The sequence below is a fragment of the Podarcis liolepis genome (genome assembly GCF_965112155.1).
Source record: "Podarcis liolepis genome assembly, chromosome: 7".
In the NCBI taxonomy this organism is placed as follows: domain Eukaryota; kingdom Metazoa; phylum Chordata; class Lepidosauria; order Squamata; family Lacertidae; genus Podarcis; species Podarcis liolepis.
The window spans coordinates 66559081-66585954 of record NC_139561.1 but is presented as its reverse complement, the minus strand read 5'-3'; the positions used below and the strand labels follow the sequence as shown (position 1 = coordinate 66585954).

The following is a 26874-nucleotide window of genomic DNA, read 5'->3' as shown; positions in this document are numbered from 1 at the left end:
CTTTATGAACGCCATGTAAACAAGAATTTCTAGCTTTTTAAAAATATATATATAATTGCACCTTTTGTGGTGGAATTCGATTTTGCAACCGAGGGGGGGGGGGAATCAACTTAGGACAATTATTTTTCATTCATTAAAGATAAGCTGGGAATCGAACTTCTCATGCTAATACTCATTTTAAAAGCAAACAAAGGCTCCCCACACTAAAAAAACAAACACGTTTGGCTTGGGATTCATCCTTTCCGGCATGTTTCTTTAAAGAAACAGAAAATTGAAAAAAAATGCATTAAGTTCAATTAATTGAAAATGTATTTGTACCCCAAATAATCTGCCTTTTCTTCTGCCGCTGCCCGCTCCAAAGGCAAACTTTTATGTTTTTAGAATTGCACCGGGATAAATTGGTAACCTTCTGAGCTCACCAAACTGGGGAAGAGAAAGATAAAGGACTCATAAATTCCAATTTGAGATCCGATCTCTTTCTCTCTCTCTCTCTCTCCCTCCCACCCTCGAGTCATTGACTAGAGATGGTGGGGAAGGTAAGGAACCAACCAAACCGACCTCTTCACCCCCCTCCTCGCATTCCCAAAGCTAGCCAAGGGAGATCCCAGGAGTAGCTGCGGATGGGAGCGGAAAGGGATAGTTTAGGGAAGAGGCTTAACATGCCAAAATGGAATGAGCGGGGAGAGGGAGGGAGGGGGCAGCTCTCCTTTTAAACAGGTCACTTCGAGTCAAGCGGGTCTTGTCGCAGGCCAACTTGCTAGGCAGGCGAACATGGGGTGTGGAGGGTCAATAATATAAGCTAATAGTGTGTGTGTGTGTGTGTGTGTGTGTGTGCTGGCAAAGAGAAGCCAAGATAGGAGATCTTGTTTCTTTCCTCTTGACAGGTAATCTACTCATCAATGAAGTTTCACATTCGCACAATCTGCTGCCTCCACTTTGGAAAAAAAAATCTCGCTTGGAATGTATAATTACTAGTGTGGTGTGTGTGATTGTGTATCACGTGGGAAAGCTGTGTGTGTGTGAGAGTGAGAGAGAGAGAGAGAGAGAGAGAGAGAGAGAGAGAGAGAGAGAATATGAATGAATGGATGGATGAATGAATGAGCCATGTGTGAAAACTGCATATGGCGAAAGGTATCCCAGGGACGAGATCCCTCCGGGTTCTTGAGATCTCTCCAACCAACGAGATTTTAAAAAGCGTGGAAGGAGAAAACTGAGTTTCATAAAAGAAAGAAAAAGCATGGACACGAAGCAAGATCCACTCCCTAGCTTGCAGGATGGCAGGAGGGTACATTTTTTTGTCTCCTAGGAAGGGAGAAGAGCGCTTATATTGCGGCGAGGTGGGCGGGGGGAGGAGGCAGGGGGGAGGGAGGGAAGGCCCGCGGGGGGAGGGGGAAAGCGCGCAAGGTTTGGCGTTAGGGGAATTCTATTGTCTCTTAGAAATTTGGGAAGCTTTAGCAGGCCCTGGGCCCTCCCACTGCTATTGTTGCAGTGAAGATGTAGCAAACCTTTCTCTCGCCTTCCCTCCGCTTGTTTTGAATCTTCCACCACCCCCTCCTCCCTTTCTCTCCCCCCCTCTCTTTTTTTTGGGAGCTGCTGAGCTGCTCTGACACCCTCTCCAAAGACGGGCTGGCAGAGAGGAGGGGAGGCTGCTCCAGCCAGAGTCCACCATTTCCACCGGGGGTGCAGAATGGGGTCTGTTTCTAACCAGCAGTTTGCAGGTTAAGTGAAAATTTCATACCCAATTCTTCCCTTCCCTTCTCTCTCTCCCCCCCCCCCCGCTCAAGGAAGACTCTTTCCTCCTTTTCCCTCTTTTTCTCTATCTCTGCCCTCCATCCCTGTTTTGAAAATCAGCGGTGTGCTCTGAAGAGCTTTCCCTCACCTCTTCTCATTTTAGGAATAGTTTTACAGCTGTTTTCAATCAATCCTCTTCATTTTTAAAAGGAAAGATTTGCGTTCATTCTTTCATATATTCTTTCAAAAATGTTACTTTTGAGCGAGCGGTCGGTTTAGTCACTTTCTTGCTTCACCATGTGCTTTTTCTTTATAAGAATTGGGGAGGGCGGAATTTTGGAAACTTTTTGGGTGTATTTAGGCAGCTACAAACTTAGGCAACGTTTTCTTGGGAGCAGGTCCCATTAAACGCGGCGAGGTTTCCTCAGGGTAGACATGCATTGAATTGCACGAATTGTGATTTTGTGCTTTGCTTTTAAAGAGGAACTACAGTATAATACGCTTAAAGAAGCGTATATATTTCCAAATGGTTTCGACAGACCAACACTTCGCTTCCCAGAGTATTCTTCCCAGTGTATAAATAGTTTGTATTTCCATATAATCAATGTCCATACATACACCTCGAATGCTTTAGAATAGTTTGAAAATGGACTAGTGGTGTCACACTGTCCCATCCACTAGTTTACTTTTACTCCCTCCCCCCATCCTGTGAAAATAGTGTGGGGTCCACCCCGCATCCCGGGATGGCATAGATTTGGAATACACCGATTTCTTCGATGTTTTGGAGCTGCGTTTTCTTTTTTGGGCACCCTACGGAATTTGGAAGAGGGAGCGAGTTCTTGGTATCCCTCCCCCACTAATATGTTTTGAATCCTGCCCTTCCTGATCTTCCATGGATGAAGACTTGCGATTTAGTCCTCTTTCTCTCCCCCCCCCCGGCCAAATAACCCCAGAGCCGAGGCTGCTCTCTGCATGGCTTCCTGCCTAGCCTTCTGCGCGCTCAGCAGGGCTGGAGCTCTCCGAGGACGACGATGGCGTTTCCCGTGGGGGGCTGGGGGGCCGGCCGGGAGGTGAGCCCCCTCTCGGGCGTCCCAACCCTGGGTGGCCCCCGGAGGTCCCGCGCTCCCTCTGTTGCGCACCCGCTGGCCCTTGGGAGGAGCGGGGAGGGGGACCCCCCTCCTTTGGCTGGACTCCGGCTGATGATCCTCGGCGCGTATGTTTCCAGGTGGCTGCGCCAAGGCGGGCGAGGAAGAGCCCACGGGGGACTCGCCCCGGCCGGACGAGGAGAGCCAGCCGCTCCTGCATGGCGCCGGGATCTGTAAGTGGTTCAACGTGCGGATGGGCTTCGGCTTCCTCTCCATGACCACCAAGGAAGGCATCGCCCTCGAAAGCCCCGTGGATGTTTTCGTGCATCAGGTAAGGGGTTTGGGGGGGGGGGCGGCGGCAGGGAAGCGGGGCTGCCTTGGTCCTGAGCGGCTGGGGGGGCGGGCCCGAGGAGGGCTGAGCCCGGGCGACCCCGGCCTGGGGCCTAGGGCGCCGCCTTGGCGTGGGCCTTCCAGGCTGGACGCAGCCGGGGTGGAGTTTGCACGCGCGCGAAGTTTGGGAATTGCTGCAGGCCTCGTGGGCTGAGCTGATCCGGAGCAAACCGGGCTATATGGACGGGGAGATCTGCCCCCCTATCTAAAAAAGAGGGGGCAGCTAGTTTCTCAGGTTCTCTTTACTGAGGAGGAAATCCCCCCCCCCCCATTGGCTCTTTACTCGGTTCGGTGCCTGGCTGTATACCGGATTTGAATGCAGGCCGCCTGCCTGGTCCCCACCCCCCGATCTTCCTTCCTTGCTGCTTCTACCCACCCGCGGCACTAGGCCTCTCTCTCTCTTTCTCGAGGCCAGGAGGGTCAGTTCCTGGGTTCCTTTTCTTCCCGTGATCTCAGGGTTCAAGAGTTAGGTTGCTGTAAAGTGATATCAGATTGATTTCATTCCCCCCCACCTCCTTTTCAAAATGGGTCGCTTGGGGATTTGCCTTGAGAAGGGGGGAAAGGGGCGAGGGAGCGCGCGCCGGGATTATTGCTGTGTTAACCAGGCGTGAGGTGGTGTTAATGTAGCTTTAAAAGAAAAAGAAAAAAAGAGAACGCCGGTAAAACACGGATCAAAATGACGACAGGAAATTGGCAGTTGTAGAAGATGCTGAGATACAGTGTTCCACATGTTTAAAACTTTCCCTCTCCCAGTTGGAAGTGGGGGAGGCCTTTTGCTTTGATTTCCATGACTGTAATGTTGGGAAGGTCATGCAGGGACACGGGGTACAGTGTTGCAGCACAAAATCCAGATGGGACCAGACTTGAAAGTACGATAGCCAGGCATCTTAATACGAGCTTTAAACAGTTACAAGAATGATAACATGATGCCTGAATGCATATTGTTATAATTCAAAGGATGCCCTCTTTTACATTGGGATATCAAAGCTCTAGAAGGTTTTGTAAAGTTGATTGCAAAATGCTTTGCTAAAAAAATTACCGGTAAGCCTTCCCCTTTGTTGCCACACTCTTCCTGACACCTGTGCTGCGCTGCCAATATTTCCCTTTAGCAAACCATCTTGTTGCTCACCTGAGTCACTTTTGGGGGGAATAGTTAGCTGCAGTTTCAGAAGGTCCTTTAAGGATTTGTTTTGTCCATGCCACCACCAGTATGAGGTGTGGTACTTTTGTGGGTGTAGATGGCAAGGGTATTCAAAGGGCTTACTTTGGGGGTTAACCTTTGATGCAATATGGTTTCATCCAGTGGTTTAGAGCAGCTGATGTGAGCTGAAGTTCATCAACTTCGGAAAGGGCCACAAGTTCCCCCACCTTGGTTTAAGAGATTAAAAAATGGTTGTGTAATGATGATAGAGGTTTATAATATGAATGGGAGGGAAAGAAATTCATGGGTTTCTCCACATATTGAAATTATATAATTCACTATTCCATTATGTGATGATGGCACTGGAGTAGGTGGCTTTTAAGGAACAGAGAAACTCATGGTGGAAAAGACTGATTAATGGCTAATTAGGTATTGCAGCTAAATGGATCTTCCATGTTCTAAGAGAGCCTGGCTCTGAATTACTTGGTGGGACAAGCAACATCCATGCTTGCAGGTTTAACATATTTTCAAATTAGGTGGACCCTCCTATAAGCCAAACCTTATGATAATGCTTTTTAATTTTTTGGGTTGCCTAGATGAGATGGAACCACACATTGGATCAGCAGCTTGTTTTACATCTATATTTTGCCCTGGTATACAGGATTTTTTTAATGTTCTCTTTCTTGCAAGAGACCTGTGCATTTCATTTAGGGCTGGATATAAGTAACTAGTGGATGCTGATCCTTTTAAATATGGGGATCAGCTATCATTTGTTCCTTTGTCCCACCAGATCTCAATGCAACTTGAGATCTGCATAAGCATCTACTAGAACCTGTTTTAATATAGGTTGGGATCCTTTGTGCACTTACCTGGGAGAAAGCCCCATTGAACACAGTGAAATTTACTTCTGAGTAAACATGCATAGGATTACACCAAGCCTCCTGTTTCACCCTACACTTCATTGTAAAACTGCTTTTATATATGTCTACTCAGAAGTAATCCCCATTGAGTTCACTGGGACTTACTCCAAGGTAAGTGCATCCTCAATGCAAACTTCTGTCCTGCTTTCTCTCCTCTAACCCCACTTTTGTTTAATAAGCAGGCTGATAGACTTCTGGAGAACTTGAAAACTTGCTTATTATTTTGTAGTGCTTTGGTTAGGCCTAATCAAGGTAGCATCAGATTGTTGGTTTTTGAATTTATTTCAAATAGGTCAGCATAGTTTCCTGTTCTTTTTGAAGCTACCTATTAGTATCCATAATGGAGTCAACAGTTGCAGAGACATTGCACAAGGTTCTTCAGTTAGCTAACAAAGTTAGTTCCCCCTCCCACCACAAATAAAAAATTTTGAGCCACTTCTATATCAGCCTACTTTTCTTTTGGACTCCATGGCAAATATTTTCATTTGTGTCGTTGTGGAGCCTCTTTGCAAACCTTGTAATGGAGGGGGGGCAAGATAAATTGTGAGTAGAGGATTTGTTTTTCCTTTTTTGTGTGTAAATCGTTTTTCTTATCTCCCTGTCCCTTTTTGTACTGGCCAAGGAATTGATGGCAGAAACCATTTTGATGTTGTAGTAGAGGCTTGAGATTGGTGAGCTGATACTCCAAAATAAAGGAAATCAAGTACACACACAAATACACTTCCATTTCAGATGGAAGGCTAGATGCTAAGCATCTGAGCATGAGTAATCCTGCTAAAATGAGGAACTCCTGTTCAGAAGAAAACCTACTCACTTTGTCAATACTGATAGTCTGGAAGAAGCTTCAAGCACATGTTTTTTTGTGTGTGAGTTCCACTCAGTTCGGTGGCACAGATTCCCTGTACAGCCCAGTCCTCTGCATATTTACTCAGAAATAACTTCCACTGAGATTAGTGGTGTTTACTCTCAGGTACATTTGCAAAGAATTTCAGCCTTACAATGCATGTTTACTCAGAAGTAAGCTATTGTGTTAACCTGGGGTTTACCCACAAATAAGTGCATTTTGGATTCCACCCTTAATGAAAGTTTGTTGCAACAGAAGTGGACACATAAAGTTCAGAAGGTGTTTTAAATAAACTCAACAAGGAATTTAGCTTGGCAGGGAGGACGGCAGGGGCAAATGAACTTGTGTTGCATGTGTGTAAAAGTTTAAAGTGAATCACTGTTGATTCTGGGGTGGGAATTTGGATTTTTATAAGGTCTGTTCATGAGGTGCCAGGTGCTGAAATCCTAAAATCATTTGCTTTGTTGCTGTTACGGTGGCATTACTCTAGAGCAAGTGGGTTGCTTTATATATGGAAACAGTAAATGGCTTCTTTTGAGAACTTCTCTTGATTCCAACTACTCAGTTCTTTCCTAGGGTTTTGCTTTCCTTCCCACCAGGCAGATGGCAAATCTGTAAAAAAGAAAAGAGAGAATGGATGTGACCCCTGATTTCTGCATTTTACTCCCCCTCTGCCCTCAGAGAATGGTTTCCCCAGGTCAGGGCCTGGATATATTGATGGAAAAGCCCAGAGGGAATAAACATGGAATGCTGATTTCCTTGTTCCAGAGGGATGCAGATTGCAGCATGAGGATATAAGTGAAGAGGACCAACGCTTTGTTTTAGCTACACTGCCAGTCACTTTGGTATGTGGCTGAATTTTTTAGTGTTGGCTGAAATTGGGAGAATGAAGCCCAATGCAAGTCCATTTTTTTGGAACTGGTTCTGCATCTATGTAGAAATGCCTGATTCCTGTTCTAAGGAAAGTGGCCTTCCCTTTTGTGCTTGAGTGAGGGTTTGTGAAATGCAGAGGCAACTTCAGGTACTGGAGGCGGGGTGGGAGTCCTCTGCTCTCCCCAGCATTTATTGCCCCAGACAGTCTAGTTTTCTGATTGCAGGCACTAATAGTCTTGCACCCTCACAGAAAATTAAATAGTTGGAGTGTCTCTGGTGTCCTAACAGCTTTGCTTTGCCTCGCACCCTCTGATTCAAGAAAAATAACCCAAAATTCCAGCTTCCTCAATTCATTCTTCATTGCAGTGCATGTGGTGTGGGAGTCCTGAGGATGCACTTAGTACTACTACTGTTATAAATTAGGTTGCCCATATTTTTAAGGGAAAAATGTAAAGGTTACAGATGAAATCAGGAGTGGGGAACCTAAGACTCACAGCATGTTACTGGATTGTAATTCCCATCATCCCTGACCAATAGCCGTGGTGTCTAGGGCAGAAGTGAGTTAGGGGTCTTAACAGCACCTCGTTCCCCACCCTTGGACTAGAGAGAAGTCCAGGCCTTTCTTTGTTTAAAGAGAATCTCCATAGCCAAAGGCAATATAACAATGAAAAACAAGTCAAGGGTGGCTCCAAGTATGAGCCCCCCCCAACAAAATGCCATTGGTGGTCTCCTTTTGTCATCAGTTTCTCATGCACCCACAAATCTAGTAGCTGACTAATCAGTGTCTCCAGACCTCTGATAGCATCACACTGAATTTTCCCTGCAGTTTTTTAGCAGATAAAGAGCAGCAGGAGTTGTGTCTAAACAGCAGGCAGGACTCCTGCTGCTTTTTAACCTTCTCTGCACCCATGGAAATGAGTGAAGACCCTGCCTCTCTCCCAAACCATCTGGGCATGCCAGAGGGCATGGGGGACTGGATTGGTGGTGACCAGAAAATGATGACTGACTCATAAGCTGAGTCTCTCTCTCTCTCTCTCTCTCTCTCTCTCTCTCTCTCTCTCTCTCTCTGTGTGTGTGTGTGTGTGTGTGTGTGTGTTGGGTTGCTGGGAGCCATCCACCATTTTAATTACAATGCGCCCCCACAGCACTGCTCTGGGACATGATGAGCAGCTTAAAATGGTGGTTTCGCAGCCATCCATTACTCTTACCTAGTTGATTTGGCCCTGGAGTTGTAGCAGGTGGTAGGACCTAAAGCAGGGGTCTGCAACCCGTGGCTCCAGAGCCGCATGTGGCTCTTTTACACCTTTGCCGCGGCTCCGGGGCGGATACTAGCGAGGGGAGGAGGCGCATTGTGCGCCCCGACACTCACCACTGTGGCGGGCACTGTACTGGCTGTGACGTTGCATGGGGGCGGTGCGTGCGTTAGTCCCGATGTCACCTTCCCGCCCGCTGTCAGATCGCGGCTCTGGAGATATATTTGTTTTAAATGTCGCAATGGTTTTGTGGCTCCCAGGTTTTTTTCCCTTCGGAAACGGGTCCAAGTGGCTCTTTTTGTCTTAAAGGTTGCAGACCCCTGACCTAAAGGAAGTACAATTGTACCTTGGTTTTCAGACAGCTTAGTTCTCGAACGCTTTGGCTCCCGAACGCCACAAACCCGGAAGTGACTGTTTTGGTTTGTGAACTGATTTTGGAAGCTGAACGTCCAACGGGGCTTCTGTGGCTTCTGATTGGATGCAGGAGCTTCCTGAAGCCAATCAGAAGCCACACTTTGGTTTCTGAAAGTGTTGGAAGTCGAACGAACTTCCGGAATGGATTCCGTTTGACTTCCAAGGTCCGACTGTACTGTATCTGCCCTGATGGACCCAGTTGAGGTGCTGGGCGCCAGCAGCTGCCAGAGGATGCCTGATGTTAGTGCCAGGTCTATCTAGGGCAGGGGTCAGCAAGGTTTATCTCACCTGGGCTGGTTCACTGCAGCAGAGATCCCTTTATGGGCCAGATTGTGCACGCATATGAGTGCGCTTGCTCATGATTTCTGGCATCTATGGAAGCCCCTCCCTCCAAACTTCCTGCAATTGGAACACTAATGCAGCAAAGAAAGAGGAGATGGGATAGAAAGCTTCTTCCTGGGTGCACTGCCTCCCCCCCCCTTGTAGGATGTCTTTTATTTTTCTGAATAAAATAAGGCACTCCCTTCCTCTGCAATCTGAAAATCTGCAGACTATACCACCATTTTGTGCAACATGCAGAGCAGGACTAAATAGTGTTGCTTGTGGTTGTTCTTACTATGTGGCACTTTCTAGTTGTGCAGAGTGCTTTACAGCCCTTCTCTAGAGTGGGTTGACAATCTGTATTCTGGGGGAACCTGGGGTTCATTGTGAGCTGATCAGTGTTTCCCCAGGAGTATCACTGGTTGCCTCTATATCTAGACCTATGTATCTTCCCCAGCAGTGTACAAATGCAGAACAGTGCTGGCTGTGTTTTTAAGGTGTGCTCTTGCTTTACATGGGGCAAATGAGAGGCCATTCTGAGCTGAGTATGCAAACTACAATAGGCCCCTCCAAACCCTCTGCGGTTTGGGGGCTCATCAGCTGACAAGCTAATGTCCACAGCTTGAAAACCACAGGGGCAGGAGATTGTTATCAGTAAAAGGAGTTGAACAGAGAGCCACAACCCACCTTGCAATTGATAGTGAAATCAGTACAGTTCAATTTCCTGAATACTGTACTGTATTGAACTTGTGTCTTGTGAATATAGTGACTTGTGTATCCACATCAAGACTCCCTCTTCCTCCCCTCTCCCTTCCCCTCTCCCTCCATTCTGGTGCTAGAAAGGTGGCCTTATATGGGTTCTCTGGAGCTCTTCATCTTAGTCTTTTACACCTGCCTTGCAAACCCTTTAGCTGCACCTTTCCCCTCCTCTGCTGGACTGTCATGTTACAATGAATGCCCAAAACATTGGCAAATGTCTGCATTCCAGAGCAAAATTCTGTGTCTACAACTGGACTGAACACAGACAGTCATAGGGATTGTCAGCATTCAGTTCTTAATGCTGGAAAAGCAGGAGGGAAAATGGATCTCTTTGGGCCACCTGTATAATGTACAGTGGTACCTCGGGCTAAGAACTTAATTCATTCTGGAGGTCTGTTCTTAACCTGAAACTGTTCTTAACCTGAAGCACCACTTTAGCTAATGGGGCCTCCCGCTGCCGCACGATTTCTGTTCTCATCCTGAAGCAAAGTTCTTAACCCAAGGTACTCCTTCCGGGTTAGCAGAGTCTGTAACCTGAAGCATATGTAACCCGAGGTACCACTGTATCTGGGATTATTAGCAATTGCATTCACATGTCCTTAAGGCAGGATCTGAAGGCATATAATGTAACAGCCCTAGCAGAGGCTGGTCAGTGCCTGGATGGGGCCCTCCTTCTGTGCCCTAATGAGCCCCCTTGAATTTCATGAGGAAAGAAAAAAGTATAATACTGTACATAAAATGTTGAGATTTTCACTGGAACGTACACACACCATCTTCTCTGTTAATTTAATTCTGGGTTGGGGAGCTGCATGACTGCGAGCCATACCCGGCCTCCCAGGCTTCCCCTGAAACCACACCCACACCTGAGGCCAGCAGAAAACAGGATGTGTGGGGAGTTCAGTCTTGTTGGACAGTAATTCCCTCCCCCCAAGAGGTGGTTGGATCTTGCCCATCTGTCAAAGTTGGCCTGTCAAGGTGGGGGGGGGGAACGGGCCCACTGGACCAAGAAGGTTCTCCGCCCTGGAATGTATCACAAGAGAAGTCTCTCAAAGTTGCGGGGGGGGGGGCGGGCGGACATCACTCAGTGGTAAAACACATGGTTTGCTAGCAAATGGTCCCTGCCATTTACAGCTAAAAATATTGGGTACCACCAGCCCTTTAGTCAGAGGCTCTGGAGACCCACTGCCAGTCAGAGTAGACAATACTTGATTAATAGGCTGCTATAAAGTAGCTTTCTGTGATAAATTTATCAAATTTTTTAAATGTAGATTCCCCCCAGGCTTAAGGAACTCAGGACAATGCACAGTGCTCCCCCCCCCCCCCATTCACACTGTAACTTTGTGAGGTAGGTTAGGCTTAAGAGATAGTGACTAAACCAACCTTATCCTGTAGGTTTCATCTCCTCAGTCTTGGTCCAACACACTTCCAGGGGAAGGCAACTTGCAGTCCCCTAAGGTGCCAAAGAAGTGGGAAAGGTAACATCACCACCACCCTATATTTTTCTCTGTCTCTTTAAGACCACCAGCACCCCATATTCTCTCTTTTTCTCTCTGCCCCTCAGCACCACCCCACATTTCTCTCTCCCTCAGATCATCACCTCCCTATATTATCTCTCTCAGGTAGATTACTGCCCCATATTCTCTCACCCATGTCAGGCTGGCACTCCTCTCCCATCTAACAGATTCCTTTTTTTGGGGGGTGCAGCCCTTGACAGGGAAAATATGCCCCTTCCGGCTCTAATCACAGTATTTAATATTTGGTGACTCTCAGCTAAGTCAGTTTGCATTTAAGGGGGGGGCCACAAAATTCTTTGTCTTCTTTCCTGCTTGCTAGAAGACCTTTGGAAGCTGTGAAGGGTCCCTGTTTGGACACCCTGATCATTCACAAAGCCACAGTGACATGAGAGAGTGGCTGGTAGTTGGGTTAGCTGGTCCTAATGCCCAGGGCTGCCCTTTCTAGACATTTCCAAGCACTCTCATCTTGGCACCTTTAATGCTAAATCGGGGATGCAGGAAGAAGTGCCCGAAATTGCCAGTAAGGATGAGATTATTTTAATCTAAACTAACAAATCAAGGCCCCATTTAGAATCGAAGAGAGGCATCCTTTAGCTTGCCTGATCGCAATTCATTCATTCATTCATTCACCCATCACCATAGCTTGCCTGATCACCATTCATTCAGGTTGAAGATTAATTAGCACACATACACACGCAAGGCACCCTGAGAAAAAGTGACTTCCCTCATGTCTCCTGTCTTGGGCCATGGAATCTGAATAGTTTCCTAAGCTCAGATCTGCCCCTGAGGTTTATAGGTTCCTGATTTGATGTGTTAAGGGGTTCACTTGGTGTGAGAGTGCTGAAGATTGAATGGGGAGCCCTGCTTAGCTTCTCATGCCATAGTTGCTCTAAGGTTGAACAGTTTGAAAGGTTACAGGATGATGGCAGCGAAGCCATTGATACTAAGTAGAGAGCTGCCTTCCATGGGGTCCAGGCCATTGGTCCATCTACCTCAGTTTTGGCTACACTGAGCGGCTGCAGCTCTCCAGAGCCAGGCTGGAGGCATTCCTAGAGATGCTGGGAATTGACTCTAGGACCTTCTGTGTGTAATGCGGATGCTCCGCAGGTAGGGAACGGTCTTCCTTCAAGTAGGAAGTTAGAACATCAGGGGGAAAGTCTGAAATTGAGTGTTTGCCCTGTTGTGTTTGGTTTTTTTTCTACTTGGTTTTTAAATGTGATTTCCCACCTCCTGCAGTCTGAACTGGTACAGCCCATTCTACCTTTTCATTCTCTCTTTGCTGAACTACGGTACCTGTCCATATCTGTAGATTGGGGGAAAAGTGTTGTACACTCTCTGGTGTACAGGAACGTTATCCGTGCCTCTTTTTGTAGAATTACATGAGAACATCCTTTCACACAAGGGTTGTCTCCAGCTGTAGTCCCTGAGCTTCATCCAGGTGTTCAAAACTGTGCCTGTGCATTTGTGGTTGAAGATGGGAGAGACCACCCTCATCACATTAAATATATTGATTTTTAAAATTGTATTCTGATTGCCTCTCTTATTTCTTACATGCTGCATTTTATTGTATTTCATATAATTCAAACTGTAATATAATAAAATACAGGAAATAAAAAGAAGCAATCAAAATACAGTTAAAAACCATGCAGCATTACAACTGCTAAAACAGGCATAATAATAATAATAATAATAATAATAATTAATGTGATTTTCAAGTGGTCCATGGGCAGAAGAAAAAGAGGCCAAGAGTGAGCTGAGAAATCTCAGTTTCAAATTTGCTCATTAGTCATGAACCCACAAGGCCCTTGCAAAAAGGAGCAAACAGGTTATTATCTTACAGGACTATTGCAAGAACGTCTAGATATAATGTACGTGGTGACTTTTGATCACTCTAAATTGCTGTGTAAATGCTAAACTTTTATTGTGCTAGGACCTCCACTTATATCCTGCAGGCATCTTCACTGCATATATCAGGCATAGGCAAACTCCGACCGTCCAGATGTTTTTGGAACTACAGTTCCCATCATCCCTAGCCAACAGGACCAGTGGTCAGGGATGATGGGAACTGTAGTCTCAAAACATCTGAAGGGCTGGAGTTTGCCTATGCCTGGCATACATGCTGTCAGTGTCTGCTTATAGCTTCCTTAGGCAAGCATTTCCAGACAAATTGGTGTGTATTTTAATATCATGTTAGCTTATTGTTGATTTTGAAATGTTTTTCCTTGCTTTGGATTAATAATCTTAAATGTTTTATTTTACTCCCCCCCCGAACCACTTAGAGGGTTGCTTTTTTCAATCAAGTGATATATAAATTTTGTTAAATAAAATGATAAATACAACAACTACTGCAGCTTTTGATATCATCGTCGTCATCATTACGATTTGATAATATTCCAAGTGGGTTGACCATTTCTCATCAAGTCATTGGTCAACCAGAGATGAGTAGACAAAACTGGGAGAGCATCACAGAAAAAGCGTGTGTTCTTTGTCCATGGACAATGTCCTCGAACCAGACAAGGTCTGCTTTAAGTGCAGCAGAGCCCATTGATAACCCTCTCCTGGTCATTTACACATGTGAATGATAACCCACAGGAAGTAACTGTGGGAGAAAGAAGGGAACTGGCCTCTTCAGATCTATTAAATCACTTTATTACAGGAACCAGCCCTGAATAGCCCTTCCTGGCAGGGGGTTAGTCTCCCTCTCCCTCTCTCTCCTCTCCAACCATCTCACCCCTCCCTCCTCCTCCTCAACTGATAACAAAGCAATCAAAATTTTGGCAACCTGGGAGGCCAACTGGGTTACCTTCCCTCCAGCAAGTTGTGATCTGGGTAGATAATATTTGGAGCCCCTGCTCTTAGGTGTTCAGAAATGGAGCACACCTTTGTGGGCCGTGAAAATTGTGGAAAGAATGGCGCTTGTAGGGATAGGGTTTTTTGGCTTGAAATAGGATGCAAATAATTTTACATTGGGAAAAGCCAGGCTCTGGTTTGGTGCCTCCATTAAACTAATGGGCCAAATCCATTGATCCTTCAAGCATCAACAGAGCTCCAGTGATTGCCACCCCATTTAATTACAGATATTCCACACCTGCTTAACCATGTCCCACTGAATGCGAGCCCCAAAGAGGAAAGCCTTAAGCTCTTCTGGAACTTATTTAAGTTTGATGGACCTCTAATGGAAGGGAGTTCCTGCCAAGGAATAGCCTCTGCCAACAACCTCCCCACCCACTAAAAAGGTGTCCTGTTCAAACCCTCTGCTGTGCATAGTTAAGAAGGCATTATCTGTTGGTTTTAACCATTGTGATTCTGTTACTATTAAGGTGATCGTTGTTTGGGGAATATGCCAATGGTGCCTTAGCCAAATTGGTGCCCTCCTGGTGTTGCTGGGCCAGTACAATAAGAAGCCCCAGTCAGCATAGCCAATAGCCATGGATGATGGAAGTTGTAGTCCCTAGCATCTGAATGGCACCCCATTGGCACCAGCAAAGACAAACAATATTTATTACTATAGCATAATATGTTGTGGACCAGAGCTCACTTCATCAGATGCATGTATTTATGTCAACCTTCACCAGTTTGGTTCTCTTTTGATGCTTTGGACTGCAACTCCTATCACCTTTGGCCAGCATGGTGCTGGCTGGAGCTAAGGACAAAAGAAGAGTCCTGCTGGATGAGGCCAGTGACTCATCTAGTCCAGCATCCTGTTCTCACAGTGGCCAACCAGGTGCCTATGGGAAATCCGCAAGCAGGATTCAAGCACAAGAGCTGTCTCCCATCTTGGGGGCTCCAGCAACTGGCTTCAGTCCACAAATGATTCTGCAACAATAAATCTGTTAAGTCTATAAGGTGCCACAAGACTCTTGGTTGCAGTAGAATAGACCAGTACGGCTACTCTTCTGGAATTTATCACCATGGCCACCAATTAATTATTCTCTTGCTTTGCTTTGTCTTTCAATCACTGAGACTGATGTGGCAGCAATAGTGAGTCAAACATCTCCCTGGAAATGAGGGGTTATGCACTTTGGAACCAAATGTAAAGAAATAGCCCTTATAGATAGGCGAGTAGCTTGTTCCACAGATAAATCAGGAGCATCATCAACAGCTAGAAAAAACAAGCACTACCTTATGACGTATAATTATATTTTGCGTTATCTGGGGAAAGGATTAATCCTAATCAGCAAACTTAAATTGATGAGTGTGGCCAATTTCTATGTTTTCAAGACCACTTCTGTTTTCAGACAGTATCCTGGGGGTGGGGTTTAAAAAGTGTATTGCCTGATTCCCCCCCACCCATAGAAATCCAGTTCTCTATCCATTGTTCTAACCAATTTGCTATCATATAGCTATAAGGATTTTGCCCCTATAGAACTTTTGTGCTGAGTCCTACTTAAGAGCTTTTCATGCAACACAGGCAGAGCCAACTCGCACTGGCCCAAGTCAGCATGGCCAATGGTCAGGGATGATGGGAGTTGTAGTCCAATAACATGGGTGGGTGGTGAGTCGGTGAGCCTTCAGATGTTGGACTACCTGCTTAGTTTGAGCAAGGCAGGACAGGGGGCAACCACTATCATCTTAATCCTATGTTGTTCCCATCATGCCTGACTATTTGCTATGCTGGCCAAGACTGATGGGAATTATAGTCCAAAACATATAGAGGGTACTGATTGGGGGAAGGCTGGTCTTTGGAGTATGACTACATTATACTCTTGCTGTCCTACCTTCGTCACCTTAGCTGAGTCCCTGCTATGAGCACAAGTGATTCCATGCATCCATTTTCTCACATCTGAATGATTTGAGAACACTTTGCAGTAATAGCCACAATAGCACTTTATATGAAAGTTGTGTCCCTTAGCATATCGTTTTCAAAGTTTCTACTCTTCTGCCACTTAATTCCAGCAGCTTGCTTTCTGAGAGTTGGGGCAAGCATGCACATTCATGGTTTTTTAGTTGAATTGCCTGCCTCAGCAGTTTTGATTGACAGTGGTTTTGCAAGGGCATTGGGATTGAACCAGCATGCAGTCATTGTTTGATTCACTGATAAAATATTACCTAAGTCACATTTGGTCGGAAATACTACCCAAATAGGTAAAGGGACCCCTGACCATTAGGTCCAGTTGTGACCGTCTCTGGGTTGCGGTGCTCAACTCGCTTTATTGGCCGAGGGAGCCTGTGTACAGCTTCCGGGTCATGTGGCCAGCATGACTAAGCCGCTTCTGGGTGGCGGTACCTATTTATCTACTTGCACTTTGACGTGCTTTCGAACTGCTAGGTTGGCAGGAGCTGGGACCGAGCAACAGGAGATCACCCCATCGCGGGGATTCAAACCGCCAACCTTCTGATCGGCAAGTCCTAGACTCTGTGGTTTAACCCACAGCGCCACCCATGTCCCTCAGTATAGAATAGTTAGGTCAAATGAGACCTAAATGAGATTCCCCAGCAGAAGAAAGCTCACACCTCTAATTCAGTTTGTATACATACTTAAGGTGCATTTAAGAGGCTCGTTTATAATTATATTTTGGGAATGATTCATGGTCTTATCTTGCTGCATTGTTTTATACTTTCTGAATGTCCCATGATCATATTATAAAATAGTTGTGTTCTATGTTATAAAGGAGGCCGAGAATCACGTGTGCTGCTCTTGGCTCCTTGCACGATGGGTGGATAAAAATGTAAATCCTTCTCTAAGTGACATTTTGCTCTCCCCATATTTATTTATCTACTTAACTTATATAGCTGCCCCATAGCAGTACTACATAGCCAGTGTAGTGTAGTTGTTAAGAGCGGTGTACTCATAATCTGGTGAATTGGGTTCGATTCCCTGCTCCTCCACATGCAGCTGCTGGGTGACCTTGGGCTAGTTAGACTTCTTTGAGGTCTCTCAGCCCCACTCACCTCACAGAGTGTTTGTTGTGGGGGAGGAAGGGAAAGGAGAATGTTAGCCGCTTTGAGATTCCTTTGGGTAGTGATAAAGCGGGATATCAAATCCATACTCTTCTCTTCTTCTACTGTAGGAAGTCAGTGTGGCATAATGGTTAGAGTGTTGGAGATCAGGGTTCCAATTCCACCTCAGTCATGAAGCTCATTGGGTGACCTTGGGCCAGTCACAGCCTCTTAACCTATCTCAGGGTTGTTGTAGGGATCAGCTGAGGAAGCGGGGGTGGGGTGAAGCTTTTGGAGAAAAGCAAGAAACAAGTTCTTCTGCTTACCTGCTTTAGAAAGTTGGAGGGACCGGCCAGATAGGGATGCCAGTTGCCAGCTTGGCACCCAGAGGTCTCCACATGGTCACAATTTGACCCGCACCAGTAGTAAAATGTACCTTGGACCTGGCGGATTTCAGTCACCGCCTTTCCTCCAAATATTAGGTTAATTGGCATACCAATTCCAGGTTGCTTGTTTTATCACCAGCGCTACTTTGTGCCACCCCTGCCATTGTTTTGTTTGTTTGCTTTTTAATTTCACAAACTTATAAACTGCTTCACAGCCTGAAGCTATCAAAATGATGTACCAGAAAACAAGAACAAGATACAAATTCAAGGAACAACTAAACCTAGGCTCTAAAAGCAATAAAACAGTTCCTAAAAATTCTAAAAACAATTTCAACAGATTTGCAATTAATGTTAACCATAAATAACTGTTGAAGAAGGGAAAGACTTCTTAAAAACAACTTCAGAAATATATTATATTATAATATATTATAATATATATTATATCATATGTCGTCCATCTGACTGCATTACTCCAGACACTCTGGGTGGCTTCCAATAAATTAAAACACAGTAAGACATCAAACATTAAAAACTTCCCTAGTATAGGTGCCTAAACAGTACCTGATTCTTACCCAGCCTGATATATATTTCATTTCCCTCTATCCTCACTGTTTACAATCTAACCACACAAACCTCAGTTATACTCCCATTTATTTACCGTATTTTTTGCACCATAACACTCACTTTTTTCCTCCTAAAAAGTAAGGGGAAATGTCTGTGCGTGTTATGGAGGGAATGCCTACGGGTGGCATGCCTACAGATTTTCCTCCTCTAAAAACTATGTGCGTGTTATGGTCGAGTGCGTGTTATAGAGCGAAAAATACGGTATACTTTCCAACTTAATACTTCATGCATCTAATAAAGTCAGTGCAAGTTTATGCCACAATAAACTTGTTAATTATTGAAGGTGCTGCAAGCCTCATTGTATTTTTCCTAAGGGAAGCTTTTACCAATGGTAGAAAGAAAGTATTACAATATATTTCAATAGCTGTTGCTGAAAGAAAAACGGGGCACTGGCAACAAATTTAATTTGATTTATATTAAAAGACAAAGGCAGGAAATTATATTATATGGAAAAAATAAGGAAGAAGGAAGGTTCTCATTGCCACATGTAATGTAACAATTCTCAAGCTGTTTGAGTCAGTTCATTTTATGGTATCTTGATCAGAAAATAAGTACTTTTGTGGAGTGTTAGAAACTCATACAGTGGTACCTCGGGTTAAGTACTTAATTCGTTCCAGAGGTCCGTTCTTAACCTGAAGCACCACTTTAGCTAATGGGGCCTCCTGCTGCTGCCGTGCCGCCGGAGCCCAATTTCTGTTCTTAACCTGAAGCACTATTTCTGGGTTAGCGGAGTCTGTAACCTGAAGCATATGTAACCTGAAGCGTATGTAACTTGAAGCGTATGCAACCCGAGGTACCACTGTATATATAAGCTAGGCACTAAATGGCTTCTTCAACCAAGGTTACAGTTGCCGCAGCAGAATACCACATTTTTCCGTGTATAAGACTAGGGTGGGTTTTTTAAATTAAAAAAGCATGTTGAAAATTTGGGCTCGTCATATACACAGGTAGTGCTGAGGGTGACATGCGATTGGTTGAGTCCCCCGAAATAGGGGGCGTCCTATACACGGGGGCGTGTTATACACTGAAAAATATGGTATCTAGTTGCCATTTTCAGGCAAGATGGCTCTAAAGTCTTAATTTTCAAATGATGAACTGACTGATTCTCTAGCTAGTTCAGATGACAGCCCTTAAGCTAGGTTAAGAGCTTTGAGAACTTAAAAGAAGAAAAATCATTTTATCCAGGGTCAGCCCACATATGTATTGGCCTCTTCCTACCTCATTTTCTTAGTGGTGACACGGACCATTCATAGCGCAAGAATATTATTCACAACTGTGAGCAGGGCAATGGGATTGGTGAACACAAGCTACAACAATTAACTGTATCACTGTTCACTGCTCCCGCTGCACAGAAAGTGCATTTTGTTTCCTGAAATTCATTCTGATTGTGCACATAAAATATAATCGATAGATTTCTACAGGATGCGTACTAGTGTGCAAAAGCAGTCAAGATCCAATAATCCCCAGGTGTGCACCTTCAAATGGTAGAGATGTCGGGCCATCCTGGTTGATGCCCAGGCATCAGTTGCATAACGCTTGGTTAATTTCAAACACTGCTTTTGCGTAATGCTGAAAAGCAGTTTACAAAGGGGGAGCTTTTAACCACCTTGCTGCTATCTGCATGGACTAGCATTGGTTTTCCAGGGTTTTCAGAGACCGGGGTGTGTTGGGCTTTCCCAGCCGTGCCTGGAGATTCAACCTGAGACATTAGCACACTAAGCTAAGACCCTTCCCTTTCTGTTGCTGGTATTCCACCCCCACAAAAAAATACACTTGCTGATACACTGGTTTTAGATGTGTACTCATTTGTGGGTCTTTATTTTGTGGGTCTTCTTGAGTGTTCTCTATGAAGAGAATACCAAATACATAAACTCATTATATCCTGTAAACACTAAACATTCTGTTTCTGCATGCTGGTGCAGCTCATGGTTTGTTGGAAGTGAGATAAGCAGCACAACTGACTCATGCAATGCTAAGCCAAACCATGGTTAGCTTTGGGTAGTGTGGCAGCAGCAGGACTAGAGGAGGAACGAAGTGGTAATGATATTTCTTTCTGGTTACCCACACACTTGTTCTCACTCAGACATATTTTGGCTTCACATTATGTGCAAACTGGGCCCATGTGTGCGTGGGGAAAGTGCTAAATAAAGTGATATAATTTATAGACAAGCAGGGGCATCTATGCAATGTCTCCTCTGTTTGCCAGACCATGCTCTGTATGCTTCCACATTTAACACTAAATCTGACTCGTACTGGTGCGCAGTAATATGTTATGTTGCTTTTTTGATTGGTTTGGCTACAGCAAGGTTGAGCAGAAGATGGACTGGGAGATCTCCGATTTACAGTAGCTCAGAAAAGATTGCTTGCTTCCAGTTGTTTAAAAATAGCAACAACAACACTGACCTTTTATTAAGTTGAACCAAAGAAGCCCAAGCAGGAGTGGTCTCTGCGGGTGAAAAGACTGCAAGCTCTGTTCAGTTTTGGTACTGAAAGCAAATCCCTAGGCTCAGAATGCGCTCAGGGGCATCTTTAATTCTAACGCTATGGCTCAGTTCACACATCACAGTAAGCCATAGTTCATGGTTTACTACAAAGGTGGCTTTTCCTGACTGCTGCTAGGAGGAAACAAGCATCTTTCTTGGTGGTATTCCTGATTGTGATGTGTTTCAGTCTAACAACCCATTGTTTCATAGAATCATAGTGTTAGAAGTAAACCCAAAGCTTCAATGCGGAAATCGCAGCTAAAGAATCCCCGAATCCAACCTCTGTTTTAAAATCTCCAATGAAGGAGAGTCTATTTGTAGCCAAGGTTGTGTTCTTGGCTTACTGATCACTGTCTGATGGAGCTAAACAAACCACATTCTCTGGTTTGGATGTAATGCAAATCCCAGGAATCATGGTTTGTCTTCTCTGCATGCAAGCAAGAGAAGGGGCAAAAAGAACCCTCTTGGGCAGGGGTCAGCAAACTTTTTCAGCAGGGGCCGGTCCACTGTCCCTCAGACCTTGTGGGGGGCCGGACTATATTTTGAAGAAGAAAAAAGAACCAATTCCTATGCCCCACAAATAAACCAGAGATGCGTTTTAAACAAAAGCACACATTCTACTCATGTAAAAACACCAGGCAGGCCCCACAAATAACCCAGAGGTGCATTTTAAATAAAAGGACACATTCTACTATGTAAAAACATGATGATTCCTGGACCGTCTGCGGGCCAGATTTAGAAGGCGATTGGGCCAGATCCGGCCCCCTGGCCCTTCGTTTGCCTACCCATGCTCTTGGGTGTAATCAGTGTAAACCATTAACCGCTACCATGACAGTGAGAATGAGCTCTATCTTTTGTAACAAGCTCTGGTTGGTATCTTGGAGTCCTAGTGGAAAAAAGAGGGGTGAAAGCCCAATACAAAAGTAGTTCTAAAAAGCTTCCAAAAAGTTTGAGGATCTCTGAGTTTCAAGTGCAGGCTGGGGTGTCAGATCATATTTTTCATTTGATTGCTTACTCTGCCTATCACAGGGAGACTGGAGAATTCTGGTCTTCTCTATGCTTTGCTGCAGAGATGCATGTCCCCCTGGGCAATGGGAAAACAAATCCTTTCCAGGAATGTTGCATTCCCATCTCTAAAGGTTCATATGCTAATTCCAGCAATTAACAGGAGTAGCTTCCTCATCCTCCCCCCTTCACTTGCTCAGTGATTGAAAAAAGCCTGCTGCCTCTTTGTGGTGTATGCATACAGGATTTTTGTTGGTTTTTTAAAAGAAGACTGATCTCTTCCTAGACTTGTAAATTTAATCAAGCGATTCCTTTTGTGCTCTTTATCTTTTGGAGAGATGTAATCATCAGAATCTTAAGTTTTTTTATCTTGTTTTTTTTTTAAAGCAAAATCACATCTTGGCTGTGAAACCTATAGGCTCAGAATCCTTGAAGGCAAACTTTCTGTATGTGGTTGGGGAGCTGTGACTCAGTTTCCAGATTTGTGATTTTTTTTTTGTTTAAAAAAAGGAAGTGCTTCCTGTCTGAAATCGCAAAGCACCCATTGCCTCATAACTTCCTTTGAATTAATCAGGAATTGTGCATGGAGATATGGGAGAGATTGAAGTCCTGAGATGAAAGCTAAATTGTCTGGATAAGTTTAATGTTTCTTTAGTTTAAGGAACTGTCTCATGTTTAAGAACGTTGTAGCCCCATAGAACATTGGTCCTCAGCTGGTGAGTAGCAGCCAACCATTAGGTTCTGACCTTACTTAAAATAGGTCGCATTCATGCTGCTATGATAATCTTTTGGAAAGATGGGGTAGAAGAGGAGAGTGAATCATTCAGAACATTACACCAATCCATAAAGGTAAAGGTACCCCTGCCCGTACGGGCCAGTCTTGACAGACTCTAGGGTTGTGCGCCCATCTCACTTAAGAGGCCGGGGACCAGCGCTGTCCGGAGACACTTCCGGGTCACGTGGCCAGCGTGACAAAGCTGCATCTGGCAAGCCAGCGCAGCACACGGAAACGCCGTTTACCTTCCCGCTGGTAAGCGGTCCCTATTTATCTACTTGCACCCGGGGGTGCTTTCGAACTGCTAGGTTGGCAGGCGCTGGGACCGAGCAACGGGAGCGCACCCCGCCACGGGGATTCGAACCGCCGACCTTTCGATCGGCAAGCCCTAGGCGCTGAGGCTTTTACCCACAGCGCCACCCGCGTCCCTCCACACCTGTAGTGGTTGGGAGTTACTCGTGCGTAATCCTGCCCCGTTTGAGCATCGGATTGCCTGGTTAAACCCTCCGGACTGCACAGCCCATCTCAGCGTGGCTGCCCTTAGTCACTCGTAGAATCTGTCTGTGGGCGTTTCTTAAAGCGCTGCCAACATAAGAGTTGTTTGACGCCTAAGCGTCTCCGCCTCTCACTGCGCGGGAGTCTCCTGCGCAGGGTGGGTGTAGGCAGCGGGGTGCTTGGGCTCTCCTCACTAACTTCCAACGAAGAGTCCTGGAGCCCCTGCACCTCCCTGTCCCGTTGCTCTCCTGGATCCCTGGTGTTACACTCATTCTCTTCCCCTCTTTCCCAGCTGAGTCTCCCCCTAGCGCTGGGACCTTCTCCTGCAGAATCAGAGACCCTCTCCTTCTCCCGTGCCTCTGATGTCAGTTCCCTGACAACACCAATCCATAGTTTGTGCTAATTATTGTTTTAAACCCAAACCCTGGTTTCACTTTCCCAATATGCAGACAAACTGTAGTTTACACCAGAGAACCTTTGGCCCTCTCTGGATGTTGTTCAACTCCAACTTCCATCAGCCCCAGCCTGCATGACCAATGGTCATAGATGATGGAGATTGTAGTTAAGCAATATCTCAAGAAAGATGTAATTTATCTGCTCTATGCCACCTTTCAGTAACATTATTCTTGTGCTGTTGGGTTTTGAATTCTGAACTATATTACAACCCAGTGTCTCTAGTGTGTCTTAATATGTCTTGTTGTGTACACTGCCTTGTGAAGGCAAGGCCATAAAAAGCAGTCTATAAATACTTTAAATAAACAAACCAATAGCTACGGCATGTGTGCTCAAACTCTCCTGTGGCAGGGCACATGGCATATTTATCCCCAACTCAAGTTAAATTCATGGTATTTTAGATTGTGAACTCCTCGTGTACTCTGCAAAATATTATGGGTATTGATGATGTAATATCAACCCAGCATGCACCTACCTATATAGGGGCGAGAAAACTGGTCCGGGGGCCAATCTTGGTCCACCTGAAGGTCCAGTTGGGCCCCAAGGTTCCTTTCCCCGAAAATACAATCACCTTCAACCATCTGATGTCACTAGATGGTGTCAGATGATGAGTGGAGTGGTAGCGGTCAGTCTAGCTGGGAGCTGCTTTTGCTAGTGCTTTTCCTGTGGGGAATGAACTGGTGAAGCAGACCCCTCTCCCACAGGTTAATTTTGGCAGGGGGGCGGGACCGCCCTATGAGTCACCTGATGCAGTCATGATATCAGATGATGGACAGGTGGGTGGACATGCCCAGATGACAAAGGTGGCTCACAGGGGTGAAAGGAGATAAAGATCTGACCCAGCAGGTCCAAAAGCTTTCCTCACTTCTGGGTGGAATCTACACACATATAAAAACAGTTCTGAAAATGCTTTTTTAAACAGCACCCCCCCCTGCACTTCTCTTCCTCTGCCAGTGGTGAGAAACAGCAGGGAGGTATCAGCCAGGTTTTGCAGGAGTTAGATTTTTTTGAAAAACCATTTAAGGGAGAATAGAAATGCTGATGAGGGTTGGGCAAACTCAATATTCACAGAATATAGAATGACAGAAGGAAATGTCAAATTGAAAGAGGAAAGGATGTCCTGCTTGGAAGGAATGGCTTGCAGGAACCCTGAGCCAGAAGTATTTACCAAAGAGAGGATACACTGCAACATTTTGTTGTAGGCCTCCACTCAAGATACACTGTATTTATGTTGCACTTTCTCACAGTGAAAGGCTTTGTATGCATTAGTGCTTCAGTCTTTATAATAGCCCTGCAAAACATACTGGTTCTGCTATCTCCATATTGCAGGCAGGTGGGGGCAGGGAGTTGAGAGATTGTGAATCACTTAACAGAACATTCCTGAAACAAATGGCTCTAGATGTGGTGATTAGGGGGGGGGGGGAAATGCTACCAAAAGATTTTTAAATTTTGCCCCCAAAGAAAACTAGTTTTGAAGCATGATGGGTATAGTATATGCTGTTTTTAAAAGCACCTTTTGTCTGAGAGACCACCCAACAAATTCCCCGTTTGGGGCTGTGATTTGTTCACAGCCTGTTCTCCAAACCACCACACTAGGCAGTATGGCTGTGTTTGTGGCTACTGAGCAGCTAACAGCTCATGTGGAAAGCACTCTGCTTGAAAAAATATATATGCATTGATCATTATTAATTGTATTTGTATCCTGCCTTCCTCTGTGGAGCTCATGGATTACAGTGGTACCTCAGGTTACATACACTTCAAGTTACATATGCTACTCTGCTAACCCAGAAATAGTGCTTCAGGTTAAGAACTTTGCTTCAGGATAAGAACAGAAATCGTGCGGGGCAGCGGCAGCAGGAGGCCCCATTAGCTAAAGTGGTGCTTCAGGTTAAGAACGGACCTCCGGAACGAATTAAGTACTTAACCCGAGGTACCACTGTACTATTTTTCCTCCCTGTAATCATCAGAACAACACTGTGGGGTGGGTTATGCTGACAGGTTGTGGATCAGGAAATGTCATGGCAGAGTGGGCGATCTGAACACAGATATCTCTGTCCTACTCTGCTTCCCACCAACCTCGTGGCCTCCAGATGTTGTTGGACTTCCAAGTCCCATCAGTTCCAACCTGGTCACGAATAATGGGAGGAACATTGTAGTCTACCAACAACTGGAAGGCACCAGCTTGGGAAGGTCTGTTTAACCCAGGGGTCAGCAACCTTTTCCAGCCATGGGCTGGTCCACCATCCCTCAGACCTTGTGCGCGACTGGATTATATTTTGAAAAAAATAATGAACGAATTCCTATGCCCCATAAATAACCCAGAGATGCATTTTAAATAAAAGGACACATTCTACTCGTGTAAAAACACGCTGATTCCCGGACCGTCCGTGGGCCAGATTGAGAAGGCGATTGGGCCGCATCCAGCCCCCGGGCCTTAGGTTGCCTACCCCTGGTTTAACCACTATGCGACACTGCCCCCTCCGTTAAAGCATGCGAGGACTCGCAGGAGAGTAAACCAAGGCACAAGTAGGTAAAAAATCTGGACACTACCAGAGGTGCTGGGATGCAAGATGTTGGAGTTGGGAGGGGGGGGGGTTGGTCTCAGGCATTCCACTCCAGAGACAGCACTCTTGTCTCCTAAGGGCAAACGGAGCCATCTATGCATGAGGCGGCACCTTTTCTTGAAAGGGCAGCTCTGGGAGAAAATGCTTAGATAATCGAGCCATTGTTTGTTGGGCTGCCTCTCCCTGAGACGGCTAGTTGTTGTCTAAATTCCTGGGAAAGGCTGCCAGGAGAGAAGGCCACCCTCTTACTGGGGAAGAGTTCATCTGAGGATGGATTTGCTCAGAGCCACTAGACCCTGGGGGTGGGCAGGCATCAGGCTTGCAGGATCTACTTTGTCCCCCAATGAACCTGGTGTGGGAGACATACACCTGAGGGACGGGGGACACACGCTCTGAACCCAGGAACTAGTTTTTGAGTTACAAGCCTAAACATAGCTCACCCCACCAAAACTGAATCCTGCCTTCCACATGCTTCCTTAATTTCAGCAGTATAATTCAGGATGGTGGTGTCTTGTAGTTGCTATTATTAAAAAAAAAAAAAGGGTGGATGGCAAATCTGCAGCAAATCATCCAGAGATGTTAGCGGTAGGTTTAAATCTACCTTTGCTCAAGACCAAGGGTAGGGAACCTTTGGCCCCCCAAATTATTATTATTAATGTATTTTTATTAAAGATTTTATTGTTTACAGAAGTATGTTTAATGTCTCTCTCTCATATTTTTTCCATGTAACACTTTTACAAGTCGGTTTCATTTGTTGAGATATTAGGAAGAAAAGGGGGAGGGGTGGAGGGGGGGAAAGATGGGTGGGGTCGGGTGGTGATGTTTCTATTTTACTTAATATATGCCCTCCAGATTATTTGAGAATACAGTGGTGCCTCGCAAGACGAAATTAATCCGTTCCGCGAGTCTCTTCGTCTTGCGTTTTTTTCGTCTTGCGAAGCACGGCGCTTAGTGGCTTTAAGAA

At 45.4% G+C, this 26874-nt stretch overlaps 1 protein-coding gene across 1 annotated transcript in view; it reads left to right on the top strand.

Moving 5' to 3' along the window:
- The first annotated feature begins 1437 nt into the window (after positions 1–1437).
- The window catches only part of LIN28A (lin-28 homolog A), a 47395-nt gene continuing 21958 nt past the window's right edge, over positions 1438–26874 (top strand). The window contains exons 1-2 of the mRNA XM_083512044.1: positions 1438–1718; positions 2957–3147. Coding sequence (XP_083368170.1) covers positions 1688–1718; positions 2957–3147 — 222 coding nt within the window. The 5' untranslated portion in view covers positions 1438–1687. The remainder of the gene's footprint in view (positions 1719–2956; positions 3148–26874) is intronic.